Consider the following 20,436-nt stretch of genomic DNA (forward strand, 5'->3'; position numbering starts at 1 on the left):
AAACAGCAAGCCACCACTGAAAAACCTGATTCATATCATCACCCTCTGCTCTATAGTTTGTTAAGGATGCTCTATCAGGGGATCCCAGGATTGTTTGAGGGAAGCTGTGACAGTTAAAGTGGTATAATTGTCTTTTTAATATATGATGTGGATGTGACCTTATTCTTCTGTCATGGGGAAGGGAATGGTCCTCTTCAGGGACAGGTTAAGACTGGATTGAAAATATTTGTTACTAAACACCAGTAGGCAATACAAGCAGTTGTTTAAGGATGCCAAACATAAATCAACGAGGAACCAAGGTCTCACTCGGAATTGGCCGCCGTCTCCGTCATCGAGTTCCAAGATGTAACCCTCCACTGGGTTATGGCTAAAAGGTGGCATCCTCCAGGCGAGGGTCACACTGTTGTTTCGAGTGCAGCACTTCTCCAGCTGCAGGAGTGGGACTGGCGGCACTGAAACAGAAACTAAGCACCGATTAGTGCAACTCTGCCCTTACCCGTGTGACAAGAAGCAAAAACCACACACATCGCAACTGGCATTGCAGTTGCAGCTCTCTTGGCACTTAACACTCTGGGGAACATTTCTGGAGCAACAATCCCGAGGATTGCAGTTTTATGACCAATTAACACTGCCTTGTGTTTGTTTGTTTGTTTTTAACCATAAGGAATATCCATATCTGAGAAAGCGGTGAACGATGAATCTTTGGCAAAGTCACCATCTGTTTACTTCACTGCACATCCAGTTTGGATTTGATATCCCACTTTATCACTACCCGAAGGAGTCTCAAAGTGGCTAACATTCTTCTTTCCCTTCCTCCCCCACAACAAACACTCTGTGAGGTGAGTGAGGCTGAGAGACTTCAGAGAAGTGTGACTGGCCCAAGGTCACCCAGAAGCTGCATGTGGAGGAGTGGAGACGCGAACCCGGTTCACCAGATTGCGAGACTACCGCTCTTAACCACTACACCACACTGGTTCAAGATCCCACCTCTCAACTCATCTCTTGGCTTTCTTCTTTTTTCTTTATTTGGAAGCAGAATGGTTATCCATAGCCTGAACACAGAATAATGCAATTGGGCATTGGTGTGCATTCGGCACTCACTATTCACCTAGAACCCGCATCTCTATAATTGAACCATACATTCTTCTACTAAGGACTAATGTACTTGTGTTATTAACTTTTATTTTACTTCTGCTCATAACTGTTGCAGCACTTTATCTCTGAAACCCTTGCTTTTACTGATTGGATGAAAGCAAAATGTCACCTTGGTTGATATTAACTAGGCTGGCATTTTGAATGGTATAAATCAGATTTGTGTAACCCACAGGCCACATATGCCCCCTAACTTCCCACATGGTAATATAGTGGAGCATTTTTTCTGCGCTGAGGTAAAAGGTGCCACGTCAAATGTGTATCATATGTCTATTGACAAAATTCTCACTACAAAAGAGTTTAGGGATTTAATGTAAATAGGTGACATTCCAGTTAAGCTTGCCATCTACAGTGGACTCAGCTATACAGCTGCAAATAAAACGTTTTAAGTGTGCTTTAAGTGCAATATACAATGTGACACTAGATGGCATTGGTGAGCCTTATGGAAAATTCGATGTATTTTTTAAAAAAACACTCTTTTTAAAAAAAAAGCATTTTCAGAACGGTTTTGATATGTGTCTAGATTCCACCAGACAGGGTTTCTATTCCTGCAAGAATTCTGTGGCTGAAATTTTGTGGTTTAACCTTTGAAGCAGAGCCAACACAGCACAATGCATGAGGCAACAGATGGGCAGGAAAGCATCTGGTGACATATCAGTAGAGCAATGAGTGGACAGCAATGTTTGGAATAGGGTGTGGTCAGCACAGAAGTTGGCACTAGGTGGAGTGCCATCAAAACTCAGCCAGGATGGAGACATGTTAGAAGTGATGCATTTGAGGATTTTGTAATACAACAGAGGGAATCTGTGTGACAGATGGCTGTTTGGACACCAATACAAAACTATTACTAGAAAGCTAAGTATGGGTACAAACATTAAGAGTCCTAATTATAGAAGCTAAAGGAAGTGCTGAAATTTAAATGGTCTGAAAAGTATAGATATGGAATGTAGTTAATGTCATGTGTACATTACTTCAAACACCAGGAGTGATAGCTCCTGGAGCTAGAGTAAACAGTAATATGTATACACCTTTGGACCACACCAGCAAGGCTGAGGGGGTGCATGTGTCTACATTGGCTCCCAGTACATTTATGGGCACAATTCAAAGTGCTGGTGCTGACCTTTAAAGCCCTAAATGGCCTCGGCCCACTATACCTAAAGGAGCGTCTCCACCCCCATCGTTCTGCCCAGACACTGAGGTCCAGCCCTGAGGGCCTCCTGGCGGTTCCCTCGCTGCAAGAAGTCAAGTTACAGGGAACCAGGCAGAGGGCCTTCTCAGTAGTGGCACCCTCCCTGTGGAACGCCCTCCCATCAGATGTCAAAGAGAAAAACTACCAGACTTTTAGAAGACATCTGAAGGCAGCCCTGTTTAGGGAAACTTTTATTGTCTAATAGACTATTGTATTTCAATATTCTGTTGGAAGCCACCCAGAGTGGCTGGGGAAACCCAGCCAGATGGGCGGGGTATAAATAAATTGTTGTTCTTGTTCTTGTTCTTGTTATTATTATTGTCTTGGCAGCTCAGGACCTCCCTATACACTGCCCAGGCTTGCATCCAAGGGAAGCTCACTTCAGTGCTGTTACACAGTGGTTTGACTTCAACCACGGAGCTGTACTCCATTGTCTCGTGAGGAAGATGGATGACAACAACAGTATATAGGTTCTGTTTGAAGAGCAGGCCCAGAACGTGAGACTTACCGTATTTTTCGCCCTATAGGGCGTACTGGCCCATAGGATGCACCTCATTTTTTGGGGGGGAAATGAATTTTTAAAAATCCCCCCCCCAGCCCCCAGAACAGGCTACTATCAGCAAGCCTTGCGAGCCCGGCAGCAACTCCCACCGGGCGCGCAAGGCTTGCCAACACCTGCGCGAAGCACGGGGCGTCCTCTGGAGGGCGCCCCGTGCTACGCGCTGCAGGCTGCCGCCCGCAAGCCTTGCGCACCCGGGGGGAGTTCCGGAGGACGCCCCGTGCTTCGCGCAGGTGTCGGCAAGCTTTGTGCGCCCGGGGGAACTTTGTGCATCCGGAGGGCGCCCCGTGCTCTGCACTGCAGGCTGCCGCCCACAAGCTTTGCGCGCCCGGGGGAACTCCCGCCGGGCGCGCAAGGCTTGCGGATAGCTTCCTGAAGCCTGGAGAGCGAGAGCGGTTGGTGCACACCGACGCCTCTCGCTCTCCAGGCTTCAGCGAAAGCCTGCATTCGCCCCATAGGACGCACACACATTTCCCCTTCATTTTTGGAGGGGGAAAAGTGCGTCCTATAGGGCGAAAAATACGGTAATAAGGACAGGCAGAACTATGCTGGCTCCCCTGGCCATGTGACAAGGTATAAGTCAGCCAGTGGGGCACATAATGCTGTCTAGACATTTGGGTAAAAAAATTCAGCCTGCAAGCTCTTTAGCAGACATGCTGCCTCAAGAGGTGCATGAAGTTATGGGTGGTGTTCAACTAAAGTTTACTCAAGAGTTAGACCCATTGAAATTAATGAACATAGAAGTCAAAGAATCATAGAGCTGGAAGGGATTCCAAGGGTCATCTAGTCCAACCCCTGCAATGCAGGAAGCCTACCCACAGCCATCCCTGGGTGGGCTCAAACCACCAACTTTCTGGTTAACAGCCAGACACACTGAGCCATTGTGCCACCTGATGAACATGACTACGTTAGAGCCATTAATGTCAGTTGGTTTACTCTGAGTAATTTTTTTTACTATCACCCAAGGTTTGGAAGCCTAGCCAGTAAGAGTCCCAGTTTTGAAATCTTTGGTGCCTTACAGCTAGTAAAATAGCTACTGTGAATATCTACAGTATCAATAGGTTGTGAATATTTACAGTAGCTGTTTTAAGAATTATGTTACTAATAGGTAATAATTCAAGATTTCTCTAACATAACATTACTAATTAATCTGTTCCTAGAGCAATGCTAAAGAAGCTCTTCTTTTCTGTATTACTGATGAAATTATACTTTTGGAGAGGAAGAGTTATTTCACCAATGGCAAGAAATGCACACACATTTTAATAAAGTCTGATCCTCATTTTCCTTCTCCTTAGTAGAAAGCACAGCATAGCTAAGGGCAGACATTCATCTCTCAGTAAGGTTGAATAAGGACAGAAGCTTGTTAAAAGCATTTCATGACTTCATTCTGCCATTTATAATAATCCACCATTTAAGTATATATTATTCATTTAAGCTTAAAGTTGTCCTAGTACAACATAGACATCCCTGGGCAGCCTAACCACTAGAAAACCATCACAGAACATCTGCACCCATTTCTGTCCCTTGGTTTCTTCATTCTAACTTCCCAGACAACTCACATGCCACCCAAGCTTTTTGTACAAATTGCATGTACAAAATTGCAACTGCCTTGCCATAGAAACCCAACTCACTGCACCCATGATTACCACTCTCACCCAGAGAGAGTGATGAGAAGAGGCAGACGTCTAAGACATCTTTACCCCACTCCCTATGGAGCCTATTTGTATACTTGGTGTGTCCTTTTCAGAAAGCATCCACTAAACTCAGGAACTGCACGTATGGGTTTGCAAAAAAGGAAAACAGCCCATGTAGGCAATAGCTTATGAATCCAAAAGCTGGAAGTGGCAAATTTAACATCTCTGCTGCTTTGGCCCTTAGAGGCAGCCAGCTTCAGACTGAGAAGGCAGCAGCACTGGGAGAGAGATGGACACACATCCCAACATAATATGGGGCAAATTGGATATAGATGGTTTGTCACTGAAGAAAGGAAGCACAGCATCCCTCCTTATGCCTGTTATCTGCCTAAACATACAAGAAGACACCTATTATAATGGAAAGATTACAGTCCAAATTCTTGCACTGGCAAATAAGGTAAAGGTAAAGGGACCCCTGACCATTAGGTCCAGTCGTAGCCGACTCTGGGGTTGTGGCTTTATTGGCCGAGGGAGCCGGCGTACAGCTTCCGGGTCATGTGGCCAGCATGACTAAGCCGCTTCTGGGAAACCAGAGCAGCACACGGAAACGCCGTTTACCTTCCCGCTGGAGCGGTACCTATTTATCTACTTGCACTTTGATGTGCTTTCGAACTGCTAGGTTGGCAGGAGCAGGGACCAAGCAACGGGAGCTCACCCCGTCACAGGGATTCGAACCACCGACCTTCTGATCGGCAAGTCCTAGGCTCTGTGTTTTAACCCACAGTGCCACCCATGTCCCTTACACTGGCAAATAGAAGCTATCAAATAATAATAAAATACATCCAAATTGAGACCAGGTTCTTTTGCAATTATACAATCTAAGAGAGACTTCACCTTAAATTCTCCTCATCTGCATATTATTTTCTGGGTTTTTTTATTTTTGATGTTGCAATTTGCTGATGTTCTTTCAGTGGCTTCATTAATATAACCCATTTAGTTTAGGAAACAATACCCTTTTGGGGAGCATATTTTTGCCTTTAACTACTTTCCTAAATTCAAGCATTTTTCTGTTGTTCCTCAAGGATTTAGCTGTCGAATTAACTGACCTAATTGCTTTAGATTGAGCCTTTAGAGTTCAGAATTAAGCCAACTGAAATCAAATGAGCTTTGGATGAACAAGGATAAAAATTTACCAAGGATTCTTGTAAAGATGAATAGTGCTGGTAACACTATTTACCTATGAACCATGCAATTCCTTCCAGCAGAAATCTCCTAGCAGTCTTCTGTGTTGCATCAAAGGAAATTGACCCATTGTTGTCTTTCATTTGATTTCATTTTTGTTTGTCCCTCTTTGTTCCTGTGCTAATCTTTGGGCACTTGCAATATGCACATTCCCATAAAAAGCAGCTCAAAAGAATCATCAGGCTGGAGCAGCCACTCATGAGTAGCTTTCATCCTAAGTAGGGGCTCTAGCCTGCTCCTCCAAGCAGCAGAATTGCAAGAGCAATCTTTCTGTGAAATGTCTGTTCAGAATGCCAAAAGGGCTACTGAAGAGAAGCTGGTAGGTTTTGCTGAGGCATTCACTCTCTTTGGACAAAATACAAATGGAGTATCATATAACTGAGGGAGATAATTTGCAGAAAGATGCAGGCTGCACCCGCTGATCCAATGTCCTCCTGGGGCATAGCCCCCAAGGGCCACAGTCCTTAGGGTTCTGAATTCACACCTTCATTGTTTTAGCATATGCGGGCTCAAATGGGATAGAATCAGGGACAAGTTTATGCAATAGAATTTACCTATCAAATGATACTCCAGCTTAAAAAGCTGTTATTATTTATTTATTTCATAAAATTGGTACACCACTTGATTATAAAGAAAATTGTTGTTGCATTACCCACCCTTCACCCTAAGGTCCCAGTGCGGGTTACAACATTGCTTATACAGCTATAATGTGTCTATGTGTCTTTGACAAAGGAAAAGTTTCACCTGTGCCTCTGGAAACTGCTTAATATGCCCTATGCTCATAACAAACGAGGCTGTGACTTCACAAGGTTTCTCCCTTTCATATAGACTATCCTCAGAGCATTCATCATTTGCCATGTCCACATGATGCTCTTCTCTTTCTCAAAATTTTATGCTACAGCAGAAAGGAAATTTGAAATTAACAATTTCTACATCTGAATTTTGAATTCAAAATTTGAATGCATTATCATTCACATATTCTCTCTGTGTGTATATATAAATTGCTGGGCTCAAATAGCAAATGCAGTAAGCCATAGGCTATCAACTACTGTCATAATTTAGAAACATAGGAAGCTGCTTGAGTCAGACTTTTGGTCCACCTAGCTCACTTTTGTCTAAACTGACTGGGTTTCAGACTGGGGACATGCCCAGTTCTATTTGGAGGTTCCAGGGACTGAATTTGGGACCTTCTGCAGGCAAAGCAGATGCTGAATCACCGATTGCAGCATTTCCCCTGTTGTCAAATGTTAAACCTTAACAATTTTCAAACATCAAATCTTGTTGGATGACAGCTGCCAATTAAGGCGAAAAACCACAATACTATTTCACATCAGACAATACTATTGCATACTACATACAATTTCACATCTGCTATCAATACAAATACTTATACCGGCACATGATAACTGCCCAAACTGTCAAATGGTAATGATCACTGCATATCATGCAGCGAATACACGGAAATGCTTCACGATTCCATGTGAGCTATGAAATTCTGAACTCAGATACTAAAGCAAAATGGCAAATATTGAAATCAGATATTATTAGATGTAAAACGCAAGCATCAAATATCAAAATGTACAAACAGAGCATACTGGAGAATATTTAGCCCACAGAAGAATTTTGGGGAACAAATTAATGTCAGCTCTATATGAATATGGTTCTCTCACACATTTTTAGAATCATGCAGCCTATGAATGAGGGCAAGCATGATTGTATGGGTAATTGAAATGACTTGTGCTGTTGATCTGCAATGCTCCACAATGGGGGAAGGCTATTTTTTTTATAAAGTTACAGTTATGTCAGTAAACGTCTTCACTTAAGAAAAGAACAGATGGCCCAGTCTGAAGCTTTTCATATTCTCAGATGTCTAACATTATCTATTACTACTGTCTGAGTTTGTTAGGGTCACAGGAAGAGGAAAGGGTTTTCTCATCACACAAATGCTTGGTTACATCTGGATAAGAAATTCCCATCTTGGAGGCCCATCGGAGGTGCCTCACTGTCACCCGCTGCTTTTTGAAATCCTGGTGTAAAAGAGAGAGAGAGAGAGAGAGAGAGAGAGAGAGAGAGAGAGAGAGAGAGAGAGAAAAGCAATCTACAAAAGCTCACCCCTACATTTCATCTGAATGAAGTCCAGCTGATGAATTGACTGCAACAATGGCTCGCTATCCAGAGTGAGATCAAATTCAGCAGATACTTTGGGTTCCAGAGCTCCTTTGACCCACTGCTCCTGAGACACTTGAACACGTTTGATTAAAGCATCTGAAATCTGAAAGGAAAACATTTAAGTCCCAAGCTATAGAATAATCATTTAAAATTGATCGTGACTCAAGCAAATTGTGGGTACAGGTGCTCTATATAGGACACTCTAGGGCTGGCCCAGAATTGTGTCCTCAACTTTTGTTGTAGCCACCAAGTCTTTTTGCCTGTGTACTCTGGATGGAACAATCCATTATGAGAAAAACATGGGAGAGATTAAACTAATGCAAATGGACCAGTCTCAGAGGAGTCCACTTTTCCCTGGCTTCTGCCATTGAAATGGATGGAGTATCCCATGTTTGAATGCACAAGACCTGTGCGTGCATCAGAGGGCACTTCCAGATTCTCACTATCTTTGAGTGGGATTCAGTCACATATTGCACAATTCCAGTTGATTGGGAGGTCTTGTGCAACAAACCTGCTTCTGCAAATTATAGAATTTTTGTGATAAGAAAAGTGGCTGGGGAAGATGCATTGAAGATGCATTGGAAAGTTTGGACTAACGCTTGATGCAACATTGTTGAACCTCTCTCTGAACAAATTAGGGTAAGTGCTCACTAAATTTTCAGCATCTTCTAACCTGCTTCCAAACAAATCAGGATGAATGCTTAATGAACGAGCACACGTGGGGCTTCAGAAGTACAATACTTCATTATTATTTTCTCATTAATCACAACATTAAGAGGCAACATACCTGTAAAAACCCAGAAGGGTCATTTTCTTTGATTACTTCAAGACAATATTCCATAAGCCCTGTAGACTGGCGCAGTTTCAGAGTACAGTGGTTTATCTGGTCCCAAACAACCTGGGGAGGGGGAAATTCCATGTATAGTAGATAATCCTCTGGGCTTTCACTGAATTAAATAACTTATTTTGGAAGCAAAAGCAGGAAAGCAAAGGCTCTTGCAGCCATATGGACACCACCTCATCTGCATCAGTGCCACTTAGTTGTCATTACTTAGCCCTAGTTCTTTATAAGAATTTCATCATAATTTTAATGGTGCTAAATAATTTGGATAATTCATGCTTAAGACAATCCGTTAAAGAAATTAAAAATAAAATACATACAAAAAATGGAAGTTCCATGCTCAGAGACAATATACCTCTGATTACCATAGACTGGAAACAAAGAGGGTGTGGCTATCTCTAGCATGCCCTAGTTGTAAGGTTTAAAGGGGCATTGACCAGCCACCATTGGACACGGATAGGCCAACTCAATATATCTTTTCTTTATCTATCCTGGTGTAAGCCTGGTTGCAGTAGCAGTGGGGAATGGCCAGGGAGCATTTTCAGGGAAGAATCAACAGACACAGTAAGGGGTGAACACACTGGTTTCCACCACTGCCACCAAGCTTCTCCTACAATGTCCTACATGTCCTTGACTTGACATAAATGTGGTTTTAGAGTTCATTTGCCATGATAACAAACAGCCCTCATTCTAATGGGGCTTGATCTTGGGGCAGTACCCAGCAGATGGTATCTCAAATAAGCCTATGCATTTATGGGTGTTGTCAAATGAAATTTCCACTCACCTTTAACTTGTGTTCACGCTCTTTGGTAACTTTTGTGAGCAGTTTTGCCTTCTGACGAGTCAAAGCATCAACCAAGGCATCACACTGAGCCACCAGACAGGCTTCATAGTCCAAGCCATTTTCCTTGAAGACAAAAAAACCCCCACATTTCCTTCTACAACTGAAAGCCTCTTTTACTCAATGCATTGCCAGTGTTTCATCTTCCTGGGGATTTTTGATTTTTTTTAATGAGGATTTGGCAGCATGCTGTTTGTGTGATTCATTACAAGTCGTGACGTTAATAACAGCTTGTTGTAAAAGTTTTGCGGGGATGCTATCAAAATGGTTATGCTGGAACATTGAAAAAGTCTAAATCTTTAGCATATTTAATTTTTTGCAGTTCTGGGAAATGTTACTATAAAATGGTTCGGCATCATGGGGAGGATATGCACAACTCCCATTCATTTCAATGGGACTTGTTTGCATAGAGAGTTTGTGGTGAACTGTCCCCACCGTCTCCAAATTTGTTTTCAAAGGTGTCATTGCAATCTGAAATTCATTTGTAGCTGCACAGTGTACAAGCGGAAAATAATTCAGTTTGAAACAAAACAGCTGACAATCAATGTATTGTTTCAGTACATGGGCATGTGTATTGCTGTAAAGTCATGAAAGAAAGAAACACGTAGCTTCAATTCTACTGAGCCTGACTGAAGTCTTAGGGACTTATGCCTGAGTAAGTATGAACAGCATTCCAGCTTTGTAAAATCAAAATAATACTTTCTTCTCCAGAGCTCTTCATTAGGTTAGATGGTAAACATAACAAATGTGTTGGTATGTGTGTCTGTGTGAACAGGATTTAAAAAAATTTATTTGGCTGATGTTATTGGATTAACATTTTACAAAGTTGACCAAATAAGCAACTTCTAAAAAGCAAAAGTTGGGCAGGATTGGAACCAAAGAAACCTTTATAAACCAAACCAACACTCAGATTCTACACACAGTTGCCTAGAAGCAAATGCCCATTGGTTTCAAAAGTGTTTACTTCTAAATAAGTGTGCATAGGAGTGTGCCCTAAAATAATGCAGTTTTCTTTCTTTATTCTTTTTGCAAAAAATGCCTATTCCTCCAACATTAATTTAAAAGATATATATGGCAATGAACAGCATAAAATCCACAATAAAATTACATTCATAACCAAGCACAAAATGCATCAATAATCAGTAGATCAGATTAATAGATAGATATAGTTGGATCACCATTCAGGAACTGCCTGGGTAAACACATGAGTATTAAGCAGGTACCTAAATGCCAATACTGTAGGTGCTATAGGATTGTCAGTACTGATGTTCATTGGAAGTTTGAATTGATTATCATTATAATCTGTTTAAATGGTGATCACTATAATTTGTTCTATCAATGCATTTGGGACACAACTTAGCACAGAGTTAGGTCTTGTGCTGGATTGCGACACAGTTAGCCATATAGTCCTATTAAAATAAAACAAAAACTACAAAACATGCTTAATATCTGCCTGTTTAGTTACTGCAGTTTGATATGAAATCCAAAACAGCTAGAATTCTGTAATTATTACCTGTATCTGCTGTAGTATATTTTTCAGCTGAACCAGAAATTCCTTTGCTTCCTTTGCTTTATCTGAAATGCCATTTAAAGCCTGAGACAGTTGTGCCTGTAAGGGGGGAAAAGCCCAGTGACGCCAAGTATAAAACAGATAATCTTTATTCTGTACAGGTTATTCCTAAAACAGTTACTTTATCTAACATTTTAGTGCTTGCTATCATTAGGTTTTTATTTATAGGAGAGAGAAAATGAACCCCTTAAAGTAGTGAGCAAGTTATGTGTCTAATCAAGACAGATTGCCTTTATGAACTCTTTTCACTCTTTTCAACTCCTTTCATTATGAACTCTTTTGGTCCTCTAGTCACTCTAAAGGGCTCTCTTTACATGCTTAGGCTGTGATCCTGTGCACAAGTACCAGGGAAGCAGCTCTGCTATACACAGTAGGACTTACTTCCAACTGCACAAAAATGTGTGTTCAGAGTCACTCTTAACAGAATTTTGCAAACTGTTGTTTTTCCTTTCAGGATTATAACATCTGGGATTATTAATCTGTACTGACTTGCTTTCTCATGAGAAAAGCACTAATCTGGACTCAGTAGTGGGGTGGGGTGGAGCTGCTGAGCCACCCTTCTGACACCGGTGTCACTGCTGCTTATCTAGATGTGGCTGGGCCAGGGCAGGGTGATGGCGAGGTTGGGACTGCAAAAGTCCCCTGGCAGAACAGCTGATATCGATCCAGCATGCCTGCTGGTGCACCTGCATGACCCAAACCTCACTGCTGTCCTGCCCTAGTTCCTTCCCTCCTCTCCAAAGCCACCCCTTTACTCACCATAGTCACCACTCCCCTCCTTAAAGGTAAAGGTAAAGGGACCCCTGACCATTAGGTCCAGTCGTGGCCGACTCTGGGGTTGCGGCGCTCATCTCGCTTTATTGGCCGAGGGAGCCGGCGTACAGCTTCCGGGTCACGTGGCCAGCATGACTTAGCCGCTTCTGGCGAACCAGAGCAGCTCACGGAAACGCCGTTTACCTTCCCGCCAGAGTGGTACCTATTCATCTACTTGCACTTCGACATGCTTTCAAACTGCTAGGTTGGCAGGAGCAGGGACCAAGCAACAGGAGCTCACCCCGTCACGGGGATTCGAACCGCTGACCTTCTGATCAGCAAGTCCTATGCTCTGTGGATTAACCCGCAGTGCCACCCGCATCCCATCTCTTACTCCCCTCCTTACCCATCTCAAAAGACATCACTCCTACTCCCTGTAAGCCTTGCCAAAGCTAAGCCTCCCTTTACAACTCGCCAAAGCGATTCCATCTCTAGACCTCGCCAAACTTTCCACTTGTTGACCAGGGCCACCTGCCTGCATGCTTCAGCTGCCCAGCCACTTGCTTGCATCCATCTCGGGGGGGGCAGTTAAAAACAGCAACAACACATGCAAACATCAAATCAATTCAAATCCAGGAGAGATACAAACTAGAATAAAGATTTCAAAAGGCATGTTGCAAGATGAAAACCTTTGGCGGGCTATAAAAATGCAATAGAGATGACACCCGCCTGATGCAAAGGGAGTTCCAAAGGGTAGATGCCTCCACACTAAAGGCTATCCAAACCCTTGTAAACTATCATGCAGCCCACAAGTTCCTTCACAATAATGGAAAGGAGCTAAATTGCCCCATGTTGTAAATGCCTTTGACTAAAGCTATTAAGAATTCCTGACTCTGGCTATTTTCCCAAGATTTTTCTTAACCACTTGTCCCAGAATCTGTCAATAGCATAGCATACAAGGACAGGTTCCTTATTGATTTTACAAATAAGCATTAATCCTACTATTCCTTCTCAGATAAAAGTTCATTGTTTATTCTGTATGTAATAGCAGCAGAAGATTAATATTGATCTTCCCTCACCTGATCTGGTTGCCGACTGAAGCTTACAAATTGCCGAGAACGGGAAGTTTCAGGACTTTGGAGGCCCACATTCTAAAACAGAGAGATTAATTCCTAAACCCGCGGAGGGCTGGTTCACAAACGGAAATGGGTAGCCCCATCCAAATGCAATTCCTCCCATAAGTGCTGCTTTGGATCAGCCCAGCCTCCAACTAGTCCAGCATTCTGCTTCCAACAGATGATTAAACTCACAAGCAAGGCATGAAGACATGACATCCCATTGTCTGTCCTGAGCAAATCCTGCCAATAACCAGTAAGTACTTATTTCTTTGACCCAGGCAATTCCTCCCCCCAGTTCTGTGCACATGTACTTCCCCTTAACCTGATACCCCTGGACTGAACTCTGGGGAAATCTACTCCTCCATTAACACTATTCAATGACTGAATATGATTTACTGGGTTAAGTTGTGGGTATGCAGCCAATGATGCAGCATTAGAAGTTCGCCAGTTGCCAGGCACATTTTGCTCCTGGCTATCAGTCACCTGTGACAAAGTGAAGATGCCTGGGTGCTAGGATGGTGCCTGATGTCTCCACCATCTGGAGGTGCATGCCTGGGGATCCTGGGATCTTGACTGTTTTCACACATTAGCAACACATCCTGTGGAATTCTATCTGTTATATTTTATCTGCACAATCAGAATGAATTCCAGGAACTGAAAAGTTGTATTGATATAACTTTTGAGCCATCTGGCACCAAAATTGGCAACTAGGTATTCCATGTTGGTGATGGTAACCCTGGTTTAAGGAGACATTTGGCGCCTAGTTTATATATCTAAAGTTCTCACACTGCTTACGTCTCTCAAACTACTACTATCAAGAGCTCAAAAAGCATTGGGTTATAATTAAATCTGTATTTGCACTTTTATTTGACTTTTATTAGACCAACTTCATTTTTACTGGACCAGCTTCTTAACTTTTAATTAGATGCTGCCTTCTTGTTGTACAGTGGTACCTCTGGTTAAGAACTTAATTCGTTCTGGAGGTCCGTTCTTAACCTGAAACTGTTCTGAAGCACCACTTTAGCTAAGGTGGCCTCCTGCTGCCGCTGCGCCACTGCCGCATGATTTCTGTTCTCATCCTGAAGCACAGTTCTTAACCCGAGGTACTATTTCTGCATTAGCGGAGTCTGTAACCTGAAGCATCTGTAATCTGAAGCGTCTGTAACCCGAGGTACCACTGTATTTACATATGTATGTGGGGAAACTGCACACACCCAGATGTGTTTGCTATTGTTTGGTATTTTATGCTATACAATGTATCCCCATCCTCATCCATTTTTCTAGGGATAGCACTCCTTATTTCATGAGAGGGGGGGAGTCCTAGTTTCCCCAGGTCTAAAAAGGAACATGAACAAATGCATTTGTTCTCCACCAAACTGCACAAGTGACTGGAACAAAGAAAGGAGCCTTCTACTGTCTGCCCATCTAGTTCATTAACGTATGCTACACTGACCTGGAGATGCCAATAAACTTGAAACAACCAGCACAAAACCCCAAGGTGGAATTCAACATTGTGTTATTACAACCATTCAATTAGTGCAAGTATTTCTGCTTGCCCAGCTAAACCATCTCCTCTTTCCCTTCCCCTGTGCAATGCACTGGGGGTTCTCTCGACCTTCCCATAACCAGTTGGGGGGTACAAGGGAGCAGGTGGGAGAAGAGGACAGAAAGCCCCAGTTGCCCTGGCAGGACTCCTTGCTTTGGCTCCTGCTAGTGCAACTGCTTAGTTGAATCTGGTCCCTATTATCCAAACCAGCATAATAAAATACTATATACAACACAGAACTAAAACAACCATCAAACCACTCATCAAAACTGCTAACCATAACACAGGAACTTAAAACCAAATCTTAAAAGGCCTGGATGAACAGACAAGTCTTAATCTTGCACCAAAAAGGCAGCAGTGTTGGTGTCTTGGCCAGCTGCAACATGGTACACACAATAAAAAAGAAGCATTTGGGAGGAGTCACCAACAACTTAAATTACACCTTGCGTAACAATTGATAAGAACAGTATTTTCAAAGGTGTGGGATGAAATGCTTTATTGATCGATGCACCATTTCAAATCACTCAACTTAATTCTAAAACTATGAGCACGAAGACAGTGTAACTTGTAACTTGTAGGTACAGTGTTTTTATTTCTCTTTGCATCAGGTTTCCCCTAATGCTGTTTCATCCTTTTTGTTGTAAATACTGGAAAGAAAATAAGCACACAATTAACTAATTTTTGTGATAATAGTGATTATCTTGTGCTCCTATAAGTGTTAATTATCCTAGTCCAATATCCTTGGCAGGATGTAAATGTGACGTCAGGGAGCCAACATCCTCACTGACTGTTCTCTTCCAAGCGAAAAGCATGTTAAAGCCACATATTTAAAACTGGCTGCAGCAGGATATTTGCATGCTGCAATTCTCCGTAATTTACAGCCTCCTGAGCCCCATAATAGTGGCTAAATCATAAATCAAAGTGCCATGGGCTGAATTGGACTGCACATTTCATCAGGTTTTATGAGTTCCTGCATGGATAAGGCTGTGGGAGGAGGCAGAGAGCGTTCACCCATCATGAGCATATGCTACTTGCAACTATTTTGCAAACTGATTCCTCCTCCTGCCCATATGTCTAGGAAGCCAGCCTTTTTGTCATGCTTAAATCATCTTTTGAATAATCTGGGGAGCCATTTAGCAAGCAGATCTAGTGCAATGTCTCCACATGGTGCAGTTCAAAATAGCTCCAGTTTGCCTATGAAGATTTAAATAGTAGGTGGGCAGTCTAAATGATCAAGGGAAATTATTTTGACTGTTCCAATTTATTGAACAAATACCTTTCCCCACAGGCACCCTGGCTATGTAGCCTCCCACCCACTTTTGCACACTGTAGTCTGAATAATGTAGACTATGCAGTTAAGAGTTTTGGGGTACAGTGGATTCTGACCAGGAAAACCAAGTCAGAGAAGATCAGGGGTTCTTTAACTATGGCATGGGAATCCCCAGTGCTTGCTGGTGATCCCCAAGATCATACTAAAAATAACAAAGGCAAATGTTGAAAGGGCCAGATAAGTCCTTCAGTTTCTGAAGAGGAATAGTTCCAGTCTTATAATATGAACTGAAAAGCGGCTGCCTCTGCTTCTTCAGCAGTGCAAGTGTTTGCTGTAAAGAGGTCAACCAACTGGGTAGAAAAAATGGTCAATGGGTGTTGTTAAGTACTGAGCTACATGAGCCAGAAATCTTCACTCACTACTGAAGTTCCTATTTAATTCATTTAAGAAATTGATTCAAACATTTGGGAAGGTCATATGCCACAATCCTCAGGGGACTGAATCACCTCACAATATATGAAGCAGATGTATTTTTGAATGCAACTAAATAAAAATATCCCTGCCCAATGTTACCACATGACAGAAAAGAATAGAATAGCAGCATTCGAGCCATCCCACAGGAACATAACTGTCACAGTTCCCTGAGAGCTCTGATGTATAAATGTATAATGTATGCATTATTTAATAACAGAAAGCGCTTCACCCAAGCGCAATGTGAATAATCAATAAATACTTTGTAGGCCTTTATTTTCAGCAAGGATGGACATAATTGGCTTTCAGCTCAATCTCAAGAGCTTCATGTTCTACTCAAAGGTAAAGAAAATACAACTGTATTTAATAGAAATAATACAAATTCAATGCTGTTATCTATGAGATCTATGTCCTGTGATATCAAAACTGACATGAATTGGTTTAAACCCTAAAATTTTATTGAATGGCTAATAGTTGAATGTGTAGTAAATAGTAAATAAAAATAATGAAGCAGAAGGGAATACTTGATTACGCTTATTCACTTACCTAGGATTCTTTATTCCCATAATTTAAGAGCCAAGAAAATAGCATTTTATCCTGCAACTTTAATACAGCTTGGTTTTTCAACAGACTTGTAGAATGGAAATGAAATCCAGAGTAGTGATGTGTGAACAAAAATTGCATTAACTGTTTTTTTTTTTAAAAATGTTGCTGGAAACCTACAAGGAAATTTTCCATATTCTCCTCCCTCACTCTGAATAAACACCTATTGCTTTTCTTAGCAAACATCCCCCCAAAACCAAATTACAATGAATACATTCCTACTATAACACTTAGTTGTTTCAGAATGGTCACTCTGAACTATTCTGCTGCTGCAAAGTGGTTTATAAAGCTGTTAGAAGTTTCCCAAGGGTGGAAAGCACAGGCAAGTTGCACAGCAGATTAGTAAGAACTGTCTAGTCAGGTATATCTAATATAATGTTATTTGTCTCTCACCAAGGTGGCCTTGAGGAAGTCACTATCCATTAGCCCCATTATAGGGAGGTTCTGGACTTCCATTCTCTTCAACCAGGCCTTTGGCTGATTACATCTGATACCCTTTTAAATGTGTTGTGGGAGCGGGTGGGAAGGGGACAAGGGTTATTGGTTTGTTCTTGTTCTTGTTTTTATTATGTATTTTGTGGGTTTTTGATTTTTTTTATTTTTCTTGTTGTGAGCGATCCCAAAAAAGATGAAGGGTGGTATACAAATTTAGTAAATAAATAAATATAATAAACAATAATAACCATCCCTGGCTTTTTGCTATGCTGACCAGAGCTGATGGGAGTCCAACAACATCTGGACATCTACAAGTTTACTACCTTTCTTTGCCCATTGTTATTCATCTTTAGAATGGGAGAAAGGGTTGTTAGAAAGGCAAACACAATGGAGATAGTACAGAACTGTGCAACTTTAAATATTTTTTGTACTGTAATGCTTGGGGGCGAAGAACCTTGGAGGAGATATTGGGATGCACTCAAAGTTCACTTCATGTAGTTCAGCTGTCCCACAATACACTTTAAGAGCTGGTTCATACAGCTATTGGGACCATTATACAGAACAGCAGCAAATTTCTAAAAGAAGTAGCACATCTCTATTCAGCCTGGATTCAAGACATGTTGTGCTGCAATGACCCTGCTCCCTAGGGTTGGGTTTACTCAATGGTGTTGGGAAAGACGGGCACCCTTTTGTTTAAAACCTGTACATGTACATTACTGGCATTCAAAAAAAATTTCCACCTGGGAGTGAAATAAATACCTGCTAAAAGTGATTTATAGGGTAGGCCTTCACCACTCTTTCAGTGCCAATTTATCTATAACGTTGGGATTCTCATCTGCTGTAGCGATTGCTAGTTCAGTTCTAGAGGGCGGTAATGGCTCCTTACGAAAGAACCGGGAGTCAATGGCCGGCTCTGATCTGGCGTGACACGCTCCAGCCTTTGCCAGCAGGCGGTGCAGGCGAGCGAGCTGTGGAGCAAAGATCAGGACCTCTCCTTGCCTTACCTTGTGCTGCTTCCACATGGCCCCCAAGGCCTTCACCTCGTGCTTGGCGTGCTTGCCTTCTTCCAGGCACTGGTAGCAGACGGGAGTCCGGCAGGTCACGCAGTACATGCTGTAGTTCTCCAGCTCGTGATCCGCGCAGGTCGGGGGCTTGCGGGCAGCCCCGGGCGCTTTGCTGCCCCCGCCGCCGCCACCAGCTGCTCCGCCGCTCGCTCCGCTCGGGGCTCCCTGCTGGCTGGGCGGAGGGACCAAGCGGTGCTTGGCAAAGGGCCCCCGGGACGGGTGGCACTTGACCTGGCAAGAGGCGCAGTAGAGCACCTCGCATTGCTCGCACATCACTGCGGCCGGCTCGGGGGGGCTGCGGTCGCACAGCTGGCACTTGGCGGCGGCCGAGGCGGCGGCCCGGCCCTGCTGGTAGCGCTGCACGATGGCCTCCAGGAGCCGGTTGCGCTGGAAGCCGCGTAGGCCGCGATGGTCCAGCGAGGCGCTGCGGTGGCATTGCGGGCAGGTCAGCGAGGAGCTGGTGCCTCCACCCCGAGGGGCTGCCGCCGCCGCCGAGGAGCCCGGAGGAGGTGGCACCAGGGGCAGAACCCGCACCCCGTTGGGAGACTTAAGGCTCGGGGTGTAGGAGCCGTAGCCGCTGTCGGTCTCGCTGTGCAGGCTCAGCTTGTCCGCATGATCCACGCCGCCGCCTCCGCCGCCCCCTCCGCCTGTTCCGCTGCCCCCTCCGGCCCCGCAGTCGTAGTCGAGAGAGGCTGGTCCGGAGGCTCCGGCCCCGGCCCCCGGCGCTGCCGCAGGGCCCCGGGGGTGCAGCATGGCGGGCAGGTGCTGCTCGGTCTCCGGCGTCTGCACGGCGATGGTTCGGGCGCAAGGCAGGCAGACATTGTGGGAGCAGGGCAAGATGATGGGCTCCCGGAACAACGAGCCACACACGGGACATTTCAGCTCCTCTTCCATGGCTGCGGGTGGCTTTGTGTCCAAACAGCGAGAGCGGGCTGGGATGGAACCGATCAGCGCAAATACAGCCGGGTGCAGTCAGCCTTATTGCTGCTCTTCCGGGAGCCCTTTCCCTCCATGTTCCACAGTAGCCGCTGTCTCTTCCTGCTGCTGTTCTTGCAGCTGGAAAGATGTCGGAGAGGAGTCAGCTTTCAGCACCGCGGCAGGATGGACAGCTCCTTGCTGAGCGGATGTTGCTGAGTTCAGCACCGCGGCGCGGATAGACAGCTTCCCCAGCTGTGTTGCTCTAGCTCGGTTCAGCACCACGATGGAGTTGGACAGCTCCTTTGGGTTGAGTTCAATAGCGCTGATGGGGTTGGCCGGCTCTTTCTGATGTACAGCTGCTGAGTTCTGCACGCATAGTGGAGCTGGAGGCGGGGGTCTTTTCCAGGCGCTGTAGCTGCTGCCGCAGCGGGACTGACCTTGCCTAGTTGCAGCCAAAGGGGTGGAAGACAGCTATTGTTTATTGCAAAGGAATTTCCTTGCCCTTGGTGTATGCAGTTAGCATAGTAGTCGGCTAGCTGGAATTCGTGTTGCATAGATTAAAGGGGAGACAGAAGGGGAAAGAACCGTAAAGGGGGCGGGAATAGCTTTTTCAGCAAATAGGTGATCGCTTGCTATGTGACTGAAAGGAGAGAACGAGTTTTATTTAAAGGGAGATGTCTTTATACGATAAAGCTCCATTATTTATAGACAGGATTGAACATAGTGGGGGTTTCTTTATCTCTAATAGCGTGCTTTCCCCCTGAGGGAAGACGGGGATGTTCAAATGAGGAAGCTTGAAAGAAGAGAGCAAGCTGCAAATATGTTTTCCTTTCCATATTCTTTATCATGCTGGAACACAAATTCCAACCACAAAATATTGCACGCTGTTAACTAGAAGAATGAAAGAGATTTTTATTATTATTATTATAGATGGTACACAGGCTGAATTGTGATTGGATAGTGGCATTCCACACACACACACAAAAGATTATGTTGGAAGTAGGGGAAAAAACCCTGCACCACTCCACTAGCAACCAAATCCAAATTTGCTTCAAAAATAA

General features: G+C 43.8%; 1 protein-coding gene across 3 annotated transcripts in view; it reads right to left on the reverse strand.

Moving 5' to 3' along the window:
• TRIM67 (tripartite motif containing 67) overlaps window positions 1–20,034 on the reverse strand; it is a 36,792-nt gene extending 16,758 nt beyond the window's left edge. Inside the window, exons 1-6 of one of the 3 annotated variants that reach the window (XM_053382472.1) lie at window positions 18,398–20,034; window positions 11,141–11,236; window positions 9,571–9,693; window positions 8,733–8,843; window positions 7,895–8,048; window positions 307–464 (exon numbers count right to left, since the gene is read on the reverse strand). In XM_053382472.1, the coding sequence (XP_053238447.1) occupies window positions 307–464; window positions 7,895–8,048; window positions 8,733–8,843; window positions 9,571–9,693; window positions 11,141–11,236; window positions 18,398–19,351 (1,596 nt within the window). In that variant the 5' untranslated portion in view covers window positions 19,352–20,034. Of the gene's footprint in view, window positions 1–306; window positions 465–7,888; window positions 8,049–8,732; window positions 8,844–9,570; window positions 9,694–11,140; window positions 11,237–18,397 lie in introns of all 3 variants that reach the window. The other 2 variants (XM_053382473.1, XM_053382474.1) reach the window with 2 other exon arrangements.
• Between the last annotated feature and the right edge of the window lie 402 nt (window positions 20,035–20,436).

This window comes from Podarcis raffonei, chromosome 3 (genome assembly GCF_027172205.1).
Source record: "Podarcis raffonei isolate rPodRaf1 chromosome 3, rPodRaf1.pri, whole genome shotgun sequence".
In the NCBI taxonomy this organism is placed as follows: domain Eukaryota; kingdom Metazoa; phylum Chordata; class Lepidosauria; order Squamata; family Lacertidae; genus Podarcis; species Podarcis raffonei.